At 50.4% G+C, this 16,763-nt stretch overlaps 6 protein-coding genes across 6 annotated transcripts; all 6 read right to left on the bottom strand.

Annotated features, from left to right (window-relative positions):
- Window positions 1–326: 326 nt before the first annotated feature.
- BX661DRAFT_197914 (uncharacterized protein) lies at window positions 327–887 on the bottom strand (the record flags this gene model as incomplete). Its single annotated transcript, XM_051538181.1, has 2 exons — window positions 327–335; window positions 480–887. 2 exons carry the CDS (start codon window positions 885–887, stop codon window positions 327–329), a joined length of 417 nt encoding a protein of 138 aa, XP_051392143.1.
- A 1,519-nt stretch (window positions 888–2,406) lies between these two features.
- On the bottom strand, window positions 2,407–4,260 carry BX661DRAFT_181417 (ribosomal protein S5 domain 2-type protein). Its single transcript, XM_051535705.1, has one exon. It carries the CDS (start codon window positions 4,038–4,040, stop codon window positions 2,541–2,543), a length of 1,500 nt encoding a protein of 499 aa, XP_051392142.1. The 5' UTR covers window positions 4,041–4,260; the 3' UTR covers window positions 2,407–2,540.
- A 180-nt stretch (window positions 4,261–4,440) lies between these two features.
- On the bottom strand, window positions 4,441–5,532 carry BX661DRAFT_197912 (uncharacterized protein; the record flags this gene model as incomplete). The annotated part of the gene is made up of 1 exon (XM_051538180.1): window positions 4,441–5,532. One exon carries the CDS (start codon window positions 5,530–5,532, stop codon window positions 4,441–4,443), a length of 1,092 nt encoding a protein of 363 aa, XP_051392141.1.
- Window positions 5,533–6,119: 587 nt separating this feature from the next.
- BX661DRAFT_181415 (kinase-like domain-containing protein) lies at window positions 6,120–7,781 on the bottom strand. The gene is made up of 3 exons (XM_051535704.1): window positions 7,246–7,781; window positions 6,871–6,991; window positions 6,120–6,745 (listed from the first exon to the last, which is right to left on the bottom strand). Exons 1-3 carry the CDS (start codon window positions 7,455–7,457, stop codon window positions 6,185–6,187), a joined length of 894 nt encoding a protein of 297 aa, XP_051392140.1. The 5' UTR covers window positions 7,458–7,781; the 3' UTR covers window positions 6,120–6,184.
- Window positions 7,782–7,955: 174 nt separating this feature from the next.
- Window positions 7,956–10,448, bottom strand: BX661DRAFT_100217 (uncharacterized protein). Its single transcript, XM_051532379.1, has 2 exons — window positions 9,000–10,448; window positions 7,956–8,489 (listed from the first exon to the last, which is right to left on the bottom strand). Exons 1-2 carry the CDS (start codon window positions 10,008–10,010, stop codon window positions 8,190–8,192), a joined length of 1,311 nt encoding a protein of 436 aa, XP_051392139.1. The 5' UTR covers window positions 10,011–10,448; the 3' UTR covers window positions 7,956–8,189.
- Window positions 10,449–15,410: 4,962 nt separating this feature from the next.
- BX661DRAFT_181409 (Alpha/Beta hydrolase protein) lies at window positions 15,411–16,742 on the bottom strand (the record flags this gene model as incomplete). The annotated part of the gene is made up of 1 exon (XM_051535703.1): window positions 15,411–16,742. The coding sequence occupies exon 1, from the start codon at window positions 16,605–16,607 to the stop codon at window positions 15,414–15,416; it is 1,194 nt and encodes a 397-aa protein (XP_051392138.1). The 5' UTR covers window positions 16,608–16,742.
- Between the last annotated feature and the right edge of the window lie 21 nt (window positions 16,743–16,763).

The raw sequence follows: 16,763 nt of genomic DNA, 5'->3' as shown, positions 1-16,763 counted from the left end.
AGATATATGAAACGACAATTCCCGCTGTTTGGATTGGTAGTTTTAAAAAAGCAACCACATTCTCCACCTGACTATTATTCGCAGGGTGTATTTTTTGAGTGTTCATGTCAAGAAATAACAAAAGAAATGACTGACTTGTAACTGGCCCTGGGGCACTAGTGTGCTGGAATGCGCACTCGATAACATTACGCCCTTAAAGGAGACGATAGAATGGATGTGTCAAAGTAAAAAACAGTTCAGAAAACAGCCACCAGTTACAGATTGCCAGTGGGTTTGCTCCAAAAAATTAGAAAGCTAGACATGACAAAAAAATTACTTTTCCTCATTCACTGTTGCTTGGTATAGCCCAAGGCACACACATATTTGCCAAGAACACTCGCCAACACAAATAGCTTGTTTCGGCTTAGAGGGTCACTGGCAAATATACAAACAGATATAGGTTTAATGGTAAACCCGCGGGAAGGATTGTGATGACTTACCATGCGCAAATGCCATTCGAGGTTGTCGTTCGTCAATGGGAGTCTCCCGTCGACACCCTGGGCGGGGGGCTTCATATGGAGACGCGGCTGAACATGCTGCTGTGTTGGCGCCCGCCCAAAGGCCTCGTTAGTGTGCCGTGCATTGACCCCCTGCGCGTATGGCCGACCCTGACCACCGTCACCCCCATTTCTACATGGAGTGCTCAGACCAATGCCATCGCCACCCCTGCTGACTGCACTGTCGACAAGAAACCCGGCTGTCTGGTGCGCATCCGAGGTCTTCTTTGTGGTTTGTTGCGCAGTCGACTGATGTGCACCGACCACCTGGGTGTTTGTCGGGCCGTGTTTTGTCTGCTCTTCGGGCGAGCTAACCGACTTGTGAAAGACTTTTGAAAATGCCTTGAGCATTCCTTGTATTGGAGTTGCTGCGCGCTGTAAAATGTGCCGTGATGTGTAATGTATGCAATAAGAACAAGCAGAAAAGGAAAAAACAGTCAAAATATGAAAGTATGAGGGGCGGGTGTAAGAGTGGTGGGGATAGAACAAGGGTCGAGCCACAATACTTCTATCTCGTTATTCGCGCCAGGGTTTGCCACTATAAGTGGGGTGTCTTTTAGCCGTATTATAGCAACAGGAGTGTGTATGTGTGTGCTGCGGCGTGCACAGGGGAAAGATATTAAAAAGCCGGGTGTAAAATGCGCAGAGGAGTGTAAAATTTAAAATAAGCGTGAAAACAATTTAAAGTAAAAAATAACAAATGGCGAATGCCTGAGGAAAATAAAAAAGGTGTGTGAAAGCAAGAGTGGTCAGGGTGGACAAAATAAAAAAATTACAAGCTTGGTCTCGGAAAAAGGGGCTCGGGTTCGAGGAATATCACAAGCGCAGAGAGATGATGAAAGAAAGAAATAAGGGGGGTGGAAATCAATACCAGAAAAATGTTAAGGGCAGACCTGCCTCCGCTGCTGCTCCTGCTGCTGCTGCATCAGCAGCGAAACGAGGCGAATTGAGACAGGACAGGACACGACAAGTCGAAAAATAGCAAATTAAGGCATGCGGGTGGGCGGACGAACATAAACCGCCATATTTACTTTTAAAAAAGCATGGCAGGAGAGGAGATATAATAGTAGCAGACCAGACCAAACGTACATTTCCCCGCACTCAGCAAATAGTAACGCAACAACTGAGACGACTGCCACTGCAGTAACGAACATCATTGATAAAAAAGTCATTCTGTTTTACCATCAAAAACGCCCGTCTGCGCATCTGAGCAACAATTTGGCTGTTTTTTCGGAAAATATATTTTTTTATACAACACAGCAGTAACATACTCGGGCTAAATATAATTATTACTCAGTTCCCGGGCCTTAATTTCAAAATGAGACGAAGATTTCTTATCCCCCGCTTTTATCCCCTGCTCCAATGTCGCACTCTTGGGCCCCCTTTTGTTCAAGGTGCAATTTTCAGCACTAAAGAAAATATTACAATGAGCCCAACTCGTACCTGCAAAATAAAAAACAATACAATACAATACAATACAATACAAAAATAACGATGCAAACTCGAACGAATCTGCCGCAAATGGAATACATCACTTTGGCTTCAAGATGTGCGGGATCCTGCGCGCAAGTAAACCAGATTTTTCTTTATCTGAATCGGCCAGTTACCAAAAAATGCCAAATGGAGGAGGGATGACGACGGTCTTCATCAAATGTTTGATGCGCTTATTTTTGGACATGTCCATTTTTAGATTCAAAAAATCATTGCTGCGTCTGTCTCCATTTTCTCACTCCACAAACACTCTCGAGATACGCAAATCCAACACTGCTTGTAATCTCAATATTTGTTTTTGTTATTTATAAACTTTTGAACTGTGGTCGAAATCCCTTCCGTGTTTGCTGGTTTTGATTTCATTTTGGCCTGTCCGGTCGTCATCTGTATACTTATAACATGGCCTTGAAATCGGCAATACGCAGTGTGGCATGCGGACAAGTCATCGATAAAGCATTGCTGATTTGAAATATACTTGATTCGATTATGTCTGAAAACTAATAATTAATTTAATCAAGCCTCGTTGTAATAGCAGGCGCCGCATCCGGGCGCTGTGGCAAACAGCGCGTCGTCGAGCTGCTCCTTGGTGAGTTCGGGGAAGCGCTTGGCGTAGTACTCCTCTGCCAGCGCCTTATTCACCTCCTCAACCTTGTCGCCGGGCACCACATGGACTGAGCAGCCGCCCCACCCAGCACCCGTCAGGCGCGAGCCGAATGAGCCGGCGCGACGGGCAATAGCACATATTTCGTCAAGCTCCGGACAGCTGCACTCAAACAAGTCGCGGCAACTATCTTGACTATCGTTCATCAGGTCTCCCAGAGCCCTTGCCACATCGCCCGAGGGCTGCTCGCAGATCTGCCGGAACTTGACAACACGCAGTGTCTCGGAGAACGCGTGCAGAGCGCGGTTCAGCAGCTGGAACTTGTCGGCGCGCACCGGGAACTGGTTCTCGTGCACCTTGATACTCAGAGCCTCCGGCGAGATGTCGAGCGCAGCTGCCATACTCTCGCGGGTATAGCCATCAGGCTGGCTGCCAAACGCCTTCTTGGACTCCTCTAGCATGAAAGACAGGCGGTCAATCCAAACCTGGACCTCATCCTTGCCGCTATCAGCTTGGTCGGCAAAGTATTCGCCCATGACGATCTTGAATGTCAGGGGGTCAACATCCTTGCATGCCGGGCGTTCGGAGATGCCCAGGTGCTTTGCCAGAATCAGCGCGCCAACGCGGGTCTCGACCACGCGCAGGTTGTAGCAGACGGGCGCAGTCACATGCTTGTCAGAGACAACCAGTGTGTTGGCGATGACAAACGCTATCGACGGGCTGACGCTGGGGAACCTGACTGGAGTGGTGCGCAACTCAGGGTGGAACTCAATAAACAGCGCCGATCCCTGCTGGCCCATGATGCTGGCTGTCTGGTCCATGCCACCCGAGTTCACACCAACATGGCATTCGGAGCTGGCTGCAATCGAAGCCAGCTCTGACTGCGTCAGTTCAAAGCCATTGATGCGCTGGACGGCCAGCTCTGTCGCACATACAAATGCCGCCGACGATGAAAGGCCACTTCCGGCAGGCACTGTGCCGTCGAGCAGGGCGTCAAAGCCCTTTCCGTCCTTGCGTCCCAAATGGTCGAACACGCCGCGGTATCCGCACTTGAAATAGTTGGACCACTCGTGAAGCGCCGAGTCGATATCGAATACATCACCAGAGGCGGAAAAATCGCGAGCGGGATACTTGTCTGCGTTGACATTGGCCACACGAACGCGATCAGTTCCGTTGGCCCGGACGGCGATCAGGGTGTCGGGCGCAATCGCCATCGGGAAGACCGGGAAGCCGCAGTAATCGATGTGCTCGCCAATGATATTAACGCGCCCGGGCGCGCGAGCAGTAAATTCAGGCTTGGATCCATAGAGCTCCTCAAACGACTTGGCCAGCTGGGCGTAGCGCTTGGACTGAGCCTCCACCTCGAGGCTGTAGATAGAGCCGATGTCTGTGACGGTAGGAACAAAAGACATTTTTTGCACAGTATTTAACGGTGAAAATAATTTTGCAATATGTATTAAAATTTTAAGAAATAAAAAACAGCAGCAATTAAGAAAGTAAATTAAAAAAATAGTATAGTGAGCAATGCGCGCAAAAGAGTTTTGATTCCAAGTCTGGGAACGGCCGAGCTTCGTTTGCTCACGTTTTATACTCGTACAATCCAGTCTGCCAAGATAACGCGATGACCCGTGCGCACAAGAGCTCGCCTGCATCGCGCAAATAAGACAAAATACCTGTCACATGCAATGCGTTATCTGTCTCCGAAGGTTAGGCTTTTCTTCCCCCTCACCCGAAATGGCAAATCTCATATGCCTTTTATCAGGCTTTGCGAGTCAAAATTAAATGGTATGATCGACAGAAGCGTGAAAAACGCTAATGGCAAAGTGCGGCGACGATGCTTGGCATATCAACTGCCGAGACTCCCAAATCAAGGTAGTCGCGGATAAACGGCGTCAATGAGGTGAGGTTCTCGAATGTCAGCTTTTCGCACACGCGCTGAATTGGCGTCTGCCCACCAATGGACCTGACTATCCATAACTCTGCATTGGGCAGGCCGCGCAGAACCGAAAACTTTTGATACGCACAATTGTCCAGCAATGCGTGCGCTGCCAGACAAGAGGCGGCGAACGCCCAAACAATACTGGGCTCGGTCTTGTTGACCACAAGCTCAAAAACATCCGCCCGCGTGGAAGCTTCCGCGCTCGCCATCAGTAGAAGATCGTTCCACGAGAGCTCGTTGCGCTGGCCGGCACTACAGCGCATTAAAAGCTCAACCGTCGCCGGCGTCGATGCGCCGAGCGCATATTCTATCAGCGACCGGACAGGAATCTCAAGATTGTGATCTGCCAAAAATCCAAGCAAGCCAACACGGCTGGTCAGCACCCAGTCCACCATAAGTGCCATATCAAAGCAGTTGTCGCGGCCGCTAAACTTTGAAATGTCTGAACAATTAGTTGCAAACAGTTCAAGCACCCACAGTGATGGCTGTTGCACAAGTAGATCACGGAGAAACTTGCCCTCAAGAATATCTAGCTTGACATCCGAGCACTGAGCAACAAGGTATGCTACTTTTTGCTTTCTGGAGAGGATCGCCGTCCAAAGCAAGCCTGGCGCCAGTGCCCTGAGAAGACGCGGGCGATGAGCATTGAGCGCGTGAACAAAAACCTCCGATAACCACGAGTCAGATCCAACCAAATCGCTGATCGGGCGCAGCGTGCTGTCACAAATGTCGGCTATATCTTCAATACAAGTGATGTGTTTTGCTGCAATATTGCAGTTGTTGGCCAGATGGAATACCCACGAGCAGCGAAACGACGTCGTGTCGATGATGGAGCAAAATTTTGTGTTACCAAGGGCCCACCACCTGCTTGGGTCGGAATGCGCGAATATGTTTGCCAGTATCAGAGACGGTAAGTTGGAGAGGTTGGTTGAGTCAGACTCGGTGTCGATATTTCTATGCGCCATTGCTTCGAAGATCGAGTTTAATCGTTTTATATGGTTTTATGCTTGTAAATTTGAAAAGTGCAAATTAAAATGAAAGGGAAAAATTAATAAAGTGTCAGCTTAAATGGGCCAAGATAAAAATGTAGGTGAAAAGCTTAAAAAAATAACATAGCAGCGCTTTTGGTCTGCCTTTTATATTCCAACTTTTTATCTGGGCATACAAGGTGAATGTCAAATTTTTGAGGAACGGTTTAATATTGGGTTCCGCGACCGGCGGATAAAAAATCCAAAGGTTTACGCTTTTGCAAACACTTGGGCGCAATACAGATAATTCGTCGTAAAGCGCGCTGAAATGAAGGTTATTGGTTACTCTTATTACATCTTATCAGATGGCAGCCCTATTGGCGGACGGAGAACCGCGATCAGCCATGGACTGTCCCCCCAACAATACGAGTGTGGCTTCAGTCACTGCGATCTTCCGATGCACACTGTCATCGTTTTGTGATTACAGTATCTGATGCGGCGTTGCTTGCAAAAAAAGTAAGGTGCAATTTAAGACAAATATAACACAGCAGAAGGTCCAAGCATCATGCATAAAAAATAAAAAAATAAGGTCGTTTTCTATACTAAATAGAAATATGAAGGTTCAAGAGCATGGTTCATGAATAGCCGCCTACTTCTTGATGTCGTTGAAGTAAGGGTGTGCCAGCGCTTGCTTGGCAGATATGCGACGTGTGGGGTCGTATATCAGCATGCGCTTAAGGAGATTGATTCCATCGGCATCTAACCCCGGAAGGAGTTCTGCCAGATCCTTGGCCTGCCATTTGGGAAAGCTTGGCTTGTAGTCAGGCAGCATAGAAACGCCGGGCCACACCTTATCAGTGGGCGTGCCCAGAATGCGGAAAATCTTGAAAATCTCGTCGATTTCAGAGTCGCCGGGGAACAGAGGCCTGCGCCGCACCATCTCGGCAAAGATGCAGCCGATCGACCACATGTCCATTGCAAGGGAGTATTGGCGCGAGCCCATTAGAATCTCGGGCGCCCTGTACCACAGTGTCACAACCTCGTGGGTATACACACGCAGAGGCACGCCAATGGCCCGTCCGAGTCCGAAATCGGCAATTTTGAGCATGCCGTTCTGATCAATCAGCAGATTCTGCGGCTTGAGATCGCGATGCAGAGTACGGTGAGTATGGCAGAATGCAATGCCCTTAACAAGCTGGTGCATATAACTCTACAGTTCAAGAATTAAAAAACACACACACATGTACATATAATGTTAGTGAGTAAGACATAAAACCAAACAAGGGCGGCCAGTTGCATGGAAAGCAATAAAACATGCTGGCAACCGCTATGTACCTTCACTTGTACGGGCGAAAGACCTGCGGGACCCACGCTGTCCATGTATTTTTTCAAATCGAGATCTAAAAACTCAAAGACCAAGTACAGCTTGTAGTCATCGTAGACGATATCCAGCAGCCTACATGCGCAAATAAAAATAAATCAAACAAGCAGGTAGGCAGGCGAATTAAGCAACAGCAATTGATTACTACTAGACAGTGATCACACGATCAAACATTTGGGAGGATGATGGCTAATTACGAAAATCAAGCACAACAATCACCAATTGTTAACAAATCAACGTAAATGCTCGACTTGCCCGCCCAAGGTTGTTTACAATAAAAAAGGCGCAAAACATTGACCCTTCCAGTACCCAAGGCAGCTGTAATTTACCTGACAATATTATCGTGCTGCAGCTCCTTGAGCAAGGATATCTCCCGGATAGCCGTTGAAGGGACGCCCTCGTCGTCGCCCTCCAAACGAATTTTCTTCATTGCGACAATTCCTCCCTCTTTCAAATCGCGAGCTTTGTACACCACGCCATATGTGCCCTCGCCAACCTTATCAAGCTTGGCATAACGCGGCTCTTTAAAAGGTTCACCCATTGGCATACTAGAGTTGTAGAATTCAAAGCTTCTAAGGGCTGTGTATGTGCGTGCTTATGTGCGTGTGTGTGAGGGGTTATATGAGGGTTCTTAAAGAAAATAGGGCAAAGTAAAAATATAAAAAAATAAAAAGCGTGTTGCAGTGCTGGCTGATGCAGACGATGCAATAAGGAACTATGCCGGGCTGTCAAGCAGGGAAAGTGTAAGAAAAAATAAACAGTGCAAATTTAGAATAACAAAAAGAGGAGTTGAGAGGGAAAAGAAGGTGGTGCTTTTATTTTTTCGTGCAGTTTGGCAGCAGCCAGCCAGAAAAAAACCCCCCGGCTACTATTTTCATATGGAAGAAGAAAAATTTACTGAGCCTTGAGCTGACCGAACCGACCAAGTAAATAGATGCACTTGCCTGGATTAAACATGGGATGTACACATACAGACAAATGTCATCGACATATGCGCAGAGTGTTCATAAGATTGGCCGCACATTGCGAGTCTGGAACCGCCAAACTTACATTGCATATTTTTGCAATAAGGATGAATCGGGAGTTGTGGCGGTCCAGGAAGCATCAACACATGTGCCTTGTTCAATTTTACCAACGATTCGAACATACAAGACCGAAGTGGCACGCACATATGTAACAAACCAAACCAAACCAAACACACGATGCACTGCACCGCGCCACATTACAGCTCTTCTCATAAATGGACTAAACATGTCACGCATTTTATTGACAATTAATTTTTAGTATGCATGGCTGTTTCCACAGCGCACCAATAAAAAGCCAAAGGCATCGTCGCGCTTGGCAGACCGTAGAAGTAGTACGGCACGCCGTCGTTGAGAAGAATCTGAATGCCGTGGGACTTGCCAAAGTGCCCAGTCGACTTGCGAATTGCCACGACGCTGCTGAGCAGATAGCTCGAAACGCTCGAGCGGCGCCCACCCATGATTCGCGACCTACGAAACACGAATCGGTCAGCTGTTACAAACAGCGTACCATACTTGCCGTTGTGAATGCAGCGGAACGCATAGAGCGAGTGAAGATCGACACCGTGGCCTGTTGACAGCGCGTCCTTGTTTCGAAGTGCATTGAGGTCATTCGCCTCGTGGGTTAGCTCCAAGCTGCTCGAGTCTGTGTTGTTGGCAAGGCTGCCAAAAAGTTCCTCGGCATATCCCCCGCCCTTGGATCCGTCGGAGGACAGCTCTGTGAAATTCTTGCTCTTCAGATTTTGGATGTTGCCGCTGGCTTCGGCGCCGTGTTTATCAGTGTTGCTGCTGGCGTTGTCGCTGGAAATTTCGTCAACATCGCTGCCGCCTGCAATGGGACCGTCAAAGCCCAGCCCTGTAAAGTCCATCATTGATAATGTCTGGCGCTTTTTGTCGCCAGCCATGTTATCTGAAGAAATCGCCAGTGAATGCCGCAAAGTGGGTCTCTCCACTGGACCGGGCAGATGCCCAGCTTTGAAGGAGTTGGCATCCTGGTCTTGTGTCCGTTTGAACTTTGACGAGAGCTGACCCTTTGCTCGAGCCAGCAATACGCGACCAATGCTGTGAATGCCGCCCTCGTGCGAATGACTGCTGCTGTTGGTGGCAGTCAGGCCGGGTTCTGAAAAAGCAGCCATATGTGCTGTGGGCTGGTTGTCAGCGGGTATGCTAGAGACACTCGCATCTGACAACTTCCTGGTGTGCTGAAGATCGATCGGGCTAGTGGCAATGTCCCCCTTGTACATACTGAGTAAGCTCTCTACGGAGTATGTGCGACTAACAGGCTTGAATAGATTGTTCTTTCTCATCCACTCCCGCTCCTCTGCCAGGCCCATCATCGAAGGCAAGCATAGGCTGCTGTTGTCGTTGTCGCCGCCGCCGATAGCATCGCCTCCCAGGCCTGTATAACGGTCGTCATCTGTGCCAACAACACCAGAGCCATGGAAAAACTTCCTCCCCAGTCGTTTGCCAGCCAACAGCGCCTCATGAACGGCGCTGATGTCACCGGCGTCTTCAGTTTCGTCGACAAGGCGGTCCAGCGATGTTGAGGATGCTGTCTGGAGAATGGTGATCGGCAGACGCTGCTTTCTGGATAGCGGGTTGTATGCGTAGACCATGTCGGCAACCACTGTGCGCAGGTACGTCGTCGGCCCCGTCTTTGATTTTGCAGTGGTGTTTTCATCGCCACCATCCTTTGGTTCGGAGGCATAGCTAGACTTGCGGCAAAGTTTTTTCGTGTAGAGAGTATCTGCCGCCAGCTCCACATCCGTTGGGCAGTGCCACAGGAGGCAGTCGACGACCCACACCATCCGCCGGTACCGCTGGTACCTCAGCTGAAGCGGTGCCAGAAAGAAAAATTGCACGCCGATGCAAATTCCAAAGAGTCTCTGAAATACAATTGCAGGCACGACATACGAAAATATGGCCATGGTTGTCAGCACAAGCATCACTGCCCGGGAGGCCCAGGGGCGCTTCCAAGTTACGCAGTTTTTGGCTCGCTCCATAGAGTCGGCCAAGTCGGCCAGATACATGTGCACAGGCGCGCCCAGCGTCTCACGCCAAATGTCCCACATGTGGTTGGCTATCAGGCCTTTTCCGATTGTGCCGTTGAGGCGTCCTCAAGAACTTTGCTCGGGATAATACTGGTCTCGGGGCGCTCAAAGCCAAGCCAGCTGTACGCATGGCTCGGTCGCAGGCGATAGTATGCCGTGACAAACACAGGCGTCACCCACAGCGCCGCAGATACCATGCCCAAGTAGAGCAACAAAAAGTACACGCTGCACCACCACAACGACAGGCGGGGGTTGTCCCAGCGCGCGAGCCTGTACAGCCAAACAAGGAACCGCTGGTATGGCGCCGACACCTCGACCAGCCGGTGCAGCGTAGTGATGAATTTGTCGAGTTTGCATGGGTCCCGCGGGTCGTGGCGATAGTCCAATTTGTGGCTAAATCGCGTTTCAGCCAAATGCTTGACCAGACTGCATCCGTAGCGGGTGTAATCGACAGTGCCGTCCTCCCGTCGGAAGGATTCAATGGTTGGCGCAGGCAGCTCGCGAGGAATGCCGATCCGCGCCTCGCTCACTCGCCGCTTCAACACCTCAAACGCCAGCTTGCGCTTGCGCTTTCTCTCTAAATGGGCGCTGGCGTAGCGGTCATCGCTGTTGTCTTCGACAGCTGCATCATTAGTGTCATCTTCAAATAAATTGGAAAAGGGCTTTTCGCCCAGCTTCAATTGCTCGACCACCCATGGCATTTCTGGCCGTACGCACTCTTCAGGCTCTAGTGGCATGTTTTTATGAGCCAGAGTAATTGGATCTTGCTCGCGCGCCTTGGCTTTAGCCGAATTCCCGCCCTCCCACATGCCTGGCACTGGCTCTGCTTTATATTGAGCTGTGAATGTGGTTGCTCGTGCTGTTAATTTAGGCATTTCGGAAGCAACCGGCGCGCCAGCTACATTCGAATCGCCTTCGTCACGCGCAAAAAAGACTTGCGAGTCGCCATCGATAGCGTGCTGCACGCTCGCTGTCGGTGGCAATCCATTGGCATCAGCACTATACTCGCCGCGCTCGTGCGCCCTGGCTGTGTCCTTGTCGAAAATATTTTCAGGCCTGTCGCCCGAGCTAATGGGGTGCTATCAGTGGAGGTATTGCCAAACAAAGCTGAAGAAAGGCTCCCCTGGGTGGGCCACTGGAATATACTGCCCAACGACCCCCTGCTGTGGCGTGACTGTTTGTGGCTGTCGCGGTCGCGGTCGCCAGAACGAAATGTGCGGTCGCTGACAGCATGGAGAATCCTCTTGATGTTTCCTCCGGAGGGATGCCTTTGGTGGAGCTGCAATGTCGCAGGGTCAGCATTGTCCTTGGCTGGCGCTGCTAGTGGTAATGTTGATGGCTGCAAGGGCAGCAGAGACTCTTGCTCCTGATATTGCTCCTGCGCTTGTTTGAATTGCTCTGCTGTTTCGCCAGATTTTGAATTTAGTGTCATGTCAAAATGCGAGTGAAGAGTAAAAAAAGAGAATTGAAAAAGAGAAAAGAAAAAGAGAAAAAAGAGAAAAAATTATATCATGACTGGAAGAAACAAGGAGAATCGACTGGCTGCAATTTTTCTTTTTGAAATAATTTTATTTGCTCACAACTTCTTGGAAGTCTCTTCCTGACTGCACGCGAAAAGAACATGAAATTATACATGAAAAAAGAGCTGTTAATTTTAGTATTGTTATTTTATCAAGACATTTGGTGCATGTTAATTTTTCCTGTCGGGGTTAAAATAATGCTGGCATGTACTTATAAAGGTATCCTTATACACCAAAAAAGAAGAGGGATTGCGCAGTAGCTAGTATTTAATCGAAAGCACGACTTTGTTCAGCGGCGATTTCACAGTGTCATTGAATCGCAAGCTCGGCTGATCGAACTTTGGCAAGGCTAGTATGTAATTTATGTTCTGAAGAAGATGCGTGTAGCGGGAGCGTTTCCGCAACAGAACCGTTTTAAAGGCATGCATGGCCAGCCATGTCATGTCTGTGGCCGAAATGCCACTGTTGCTGCATACAGATCGCATCATTATGTATGCCAGCTCGGTGGTCTCTTTTATAACACCGAAGAGCTGCATCTGGCTGCTGCGCGTCGGAATACGCCGGTGAAAGACATGGAACTTTTTGGCACAGATCACAAGGTGCTGGTAGAGGTTGAGCGACACCGTGGGCCCAGAATTGAGGCTGCCATCTAAAAACAGCTTGCCTATGCGTGAGCGCACCACGCCGAGCATGCGGTGCCGCAGCATGCATCCGTTCACGCTGCTGGTATTAATACTCACGTTCTGCTCGACACTGTCCATGAGCGCCAACGGTGCATAATCGATCATGACATCGAGCGTCCTGTCATTGATCAGCTTGCCGCACCAGGGGAAATTCGACGAGGTCGTGCGATTAAGGACTTGCCTGCCAATGACGGCGTTGAAGTTGACCAATGTCTTGGGCCCATTCAGCCTGCATCCATACTCCGCTACGCCTAAGGACATGCGCTCAAGTACCGACATAATCTGGTCGCGGCTGGTGGAAACAACAAAAAAGTCGTCCACCATGCGCACCAGGAGAGTGCGCGACGGGTCGACGATCAGCGACAGGTGCTCACGCTCAAGCTGGCCATAGAAGAAGTTGCACAGCAGCGACGACATGACCGACCCCTGTGGGATGCCCACGTACTGGTGCAGCAGCCCCAATGGCGTGCGGACAACGTTGTTGTGAATGTGGTCCACGACCTGGCTGACTATCCCCTCCATGTGGACTGGCTTGCTTCCCGACCAGTCGCCATATACCTGCTGCCTGGATTGCTTGGAAAGATTGTGCACCGCTGCACCAAATGACTCTGCCTCTGGCAGCGGCAACGCGTGGCGGGCATACTTTTTAATCGAATCGCTTGTCAGAGACACAGCCCAATGGCGGTAGACCATGTATGCCCTGTTGTCAAGCACTGGGCAATCGCGCAGGAGCGCTATCAGCTTGGACTGGTTCACCGTGTCGAACGCGCTCTGGATGTCAAACTTGGCCATGAAAAGCTCGCCGGTTCCCAGCACCGACTGAACCTGCGGCAGACTCTTGAACGCCTTTAGCCGCCCAAAAATCTCGTCGTTTTTAAGCACAGCCGCCCCGGTAATATTGGGGTTCGCGTTGCGCACGCGTCGCAGCACCGCGTGCGCGTCCTTCAATACTTGGTTAATCGGGGCCGCCTTGCTGGCGGTATACTCGAAAACCTTTTTCCCACGACCAAGCTGTCTGTCCTCCTCCTGCTAATCGACATGGTCTTCTTCATGTTGACAATCGGGCGAAACGAGTCAACTTTGGGTACCAGACGCATGTGCGAGTACTGGATACCTGCAGCTGGTTCATCGCCGGTACTCTTGCTCCCGTGCGCGGTCGCCAGCTCATCGAATGACTTTCGCTGGTACATGCCGCCCGCCAAACTCTGCCATGGCTTTCTAGTTATGTTTGTCCACACGTCATTGCGGTAAAAGTGCAGTGCGTTGTAGGTAGTCGAGCCTTCAGTCACGTAAAAGAAACAGCGCACTAGCCCGATCACATAGTCGGACAAGATCCAGCGCACTAAACCTGCATAAATGTCAAAGGCCAGCTGCCGGTCCCAGCCATTGAGCCATGAGCTAACCTCGCTCGCCATAAAATGCTGGATAGAGTCGTGCAAGGAGAGCTTCTCGTAGTTTCCGGTCCGGATCAGACTTCGGACGAGCTTGAAAAGCTCGCGAAGGTTCTTCTTGCCGCCGATTAGTTCCCGCGGAATAACACGACTGATGCACAGCTGGAGATACATGCACACCTGCTCGTGCGAAGTAGCCTTCTCCAGCACATTTGGATTTGCGCCAGAAAGAGAGGTTTGTCCGCCGGTCGACCCAGGCTGGCTGGTGGCGGCGTGCATTTGTGAACTTGGGGCCGGCGAGCCGTCCGGCGTGTGCTCGGGAGTCGGCAAGCTCAGGCCAATCGAAAATGGCAGGCCGTCAGCCTCGAGTCCGCCTTTGAACTGGTCATCGCTGTCACTATCGCTGTCACTATCGCTGTTGCCGGCACTGCCAGTCAGCGGCCCGTCCTGCTTTGTACCCTGACTGCTGCCAGAAGTATCACAGACCTGCCACGGTGCAGGGCATTGCCTGAACAGATGAAAACGGTAGTTGCATTTTTTGTGCAGCTTGAGCATTCGCCGGCCCAGGACAATCAGCTTTTCTGGAAGATGCACAATAAACTCTGGCGTCCCGGAAAATATGTTCCTGAGGAGCTCGTCTGCGGATGTGCAGCTGTTGAGCGGAAAGGTTTCGGGAAGGGCCCACACCGGGTGCTCCTTCTTTTTAAAATTACCCTTGGTAATCGCCGGTACGCAATACTGCATCGAGCGGCGGAACACGGTGGCATTGCACAGCTTTGGGGGCTCAAGGAAGCGTATAGGCACACCTGGCCCTAGGTTCTGCTTCTGCCTCTGCTTCTGTTGATCGGGCCGCTTACTGCAGACACAAGATCGCTTCGGCGAGGCAGCCTCGCCACCCCCATGGTTGTCAGTATCTGCGAGTCGCCGTTTGCTGCTGCTCTTCAATCCCTGGTCAAAGAGCCTTTCGATGATGGGGACGCTGACCGACTCAAGCGGTGGTCTGTTCGCGTTGATGAGCGGGGCGCCACATATCTGTTGGAAGCTTCCCCTCTTGAGAGGCACGAATATCGATGTTTCGATAAACAACCTGCCCAGCGCGACATCTCCGACACGGCCGAGCAAAATGTCCCAGCGCCTGTTGTTCAGCTCCACCATTGTCGAGTTGATATTGTTGTTGGACAGCCCAATAGCCCCGCGCACTGAATTCTTGGAGCACACTGTTGTGCACTTGTAGCCTGCGGCCAAGATATTGCGCTGTTCTGTCTCTAGAAACCATTCGCTCGTTGTTTGCTTCTTGACAGTTGCCACTTCCATTTTGAGCAGCCTCTGGATGGCCTTGATTGCGATGTCTCTGACGCTGTTGCTGGGCTCTTCCAAGAAGCATTGGCGAGTTATAGGACTGTGGCCGACGAGGGTACTGCTTAGAAACCGTTTGAAACTGGACGGGTCATCGTCTTGCTGACACTTCCCATCAATAACGAGGGCGTCCATGTACTCTTGCAGCGTCGACACAACTGGGAAACACCCGGAAAGAGGTATACCGGCCATACGTTTCGTTTCTTTTGAAGCAATGTTTTTTATTTGAGTTTGATGTGTTGCGTGTTTGGTAGATATTAAAAACGAAAGAATTAGAACAAATAATTTAAAAGAATAAACAAGACGAGACAAGGGCCGTCGCGAATATAGCTGAGGCACAGAAAAACCCCTCGCGAAGTATAATTGCGACATAGTGGCGCCCGGGCAGGAACTGGCTTGTTTTGGGACTGGGCCAAATTGTTGGAAATTTTTCGACAAAAATAAATAAATATAAAACTGAAGAGGGCCCTCGCTTTACACCGTTGTGTGGTTGAAGATGGCGCTGCAGAACTCGGCAATTGGGCGAGGTAGCCACGACTGACTCAAGCTCTCGTGGTAGCCCAGATGCCCGCCGTACTGCGTAAGGGCAAGGACCAAGTGCGGGTTGGAGCGGAATGTCTCGCGAGGAATGTAACTGTCGGGGCACACAGGATCGTCCAGCGCAGTGATGGCCAAGAAGGGAATGCTAATGTTGGGCATGAACTGGGCACTGCTGTTCTGCTGGTAATAGTCGGTGCTGTTCTTGTACCCAAACACCCTCGATGTAATGAGCTCGTCAAACTCACGAATTGACTTTATCTTTGCAATTGCCTTGGCGTCAAGCTTGACCGGGCCCGTGGCCATCATCTTGCTATGGCGCCGGTAAAGCCGCATCAGACCCTCAAGCATAGCAGGCGAGTACACGTACTTGTTGCGGAAGGTGGGCTCCTCAATGGCGTCCGAAGAGGCTGCCAGGTCGTAAGGGTTGCCCACAGATATGGCAGCCTTTAGCGGACAGACCTCGCCTTGCTCGCCGACGTACTTTGTGATCAAGTTCGCGCCCAGTGAATAACCAATTGCTACAAGCTTTGACTGCGGGAAGCGGCCCTTGATATACTCCACGGCAATTCCATAGTCTGACGTGAAGCCGCCGTTGTACAGTACGTGTGTGGTCAGCTTGACGCCTGCGCAGCCGCGGAAGTTGACCACAACAGTTCGGAAATTGTACGGCGCAGACGTGAGGGCCTTGATGGCTGTTTGGACGTAGGTCTCCTGGCTTCCGCCCGACAACCCATGGGACAGGACCACAATTGGACGGTCATCCTCGGGCATCTGCGTAAACGGAGGCGACCAGTCCAGGCCGATAGTACCACCGTCCTCTGTGGTGATGAGCTCGCGCTCGTACTTTACAATTTTGAGTTTTCCGAACCGCTCTCTAATAGCATTGTAACATGTCTGGAAGTCGGCGGTCGGAAGCATTGGTGTGGGCACGAACCGTGCCTTTTCAGGGTCTGCCAGCGATGGGCATTCGGCTGTGATGATGTCGAGTAGGGTCTTTTTGCCCTCAATCCTGGCCGTTTGCGGGGCATGCAGCAGACTCACGCCGCTGCTGTCGATGGTGTTCTTGCGATACATTACAGCTGCGCCAACTGCAATAGCACTGGTTGCTAGAAGCGGGTTGTATGGCATTAAAAAGTACGAGCAAAACGCTTTAGTGTGGGCAGATAAAGAGAAGACGAAAAAGAAAAAGTGTCAAGAAAGAAGAAAGAGAAATAAATAAAGATAAGCGAGTTCATGTGTTTGCCTTTGTCATGCATAATAAATTCAATTCAATTTTACAGGAGC

Source organism: Kickxella alabastrina, assembly GCF_025024165.1.
Source record: "Kickxella alabastrina strain RSA 675 chromosome Unknown BX661scaffold_9, whole genome shotgun sequence".
Classification (NCBI taxonomy): domain Eukaryota; kingdom Fungi; phylum Kickxellomycota; class Kickxellomycetes; order Kickxellales; family Kickxellaceae; genus Kickxella; species Kickxella alabastrina.
This window is presented reverse-complemented; position numbering and strand designations above follow the sequence as displayed.

Bases quoted from the DNA above. Each gene is read 5' to 3' on its own strand.
- BX661DRAFT_181417 (XM_051535705.1), bottom strand. From the start codon at position 4,040: ATGTCTTTTGTTCCTACCGTCACAGACATCGGCTCTATCTACAGCCTC.
- BX661DRAFT_181415 (XM_051535704.1), bottom strand. From the start codon at position 7,457: ATGGGTGAACCTTTTAAAGAGCCGCGTTATGCCAAGCTTGATAAGGTT. The intron at 6,992-7,245 runs GTAAATTACAGC...TTGCGCATGTAG, and splicing joins CAGCACGATAATATTGTCAG to GCTGCTGGATATCGTCTACG. The intron at 6,746-6,870 runs GTACATAGCGGT...CTTGAACTGTAG, and splicing joins TTTCGCCCGTACAAGTGAAG to AGTTATATGCACCAGCTTGT.
- BX661DRAFT_100217 (XM_051532379.1), bottom strand. From the start codon at position 10,010: ATGTGGGACATTTGGCGTGAGACGCTGGGCGCGCCTGTGCACATGTAT. The intron at 8,490-8,999 runs ATTGGTCGCGTA...GTCGATCTTCAC, and splicing joins ACGAGGGCGGCATTCACAGC to TCGCTCTATGCGTTCCGCTG.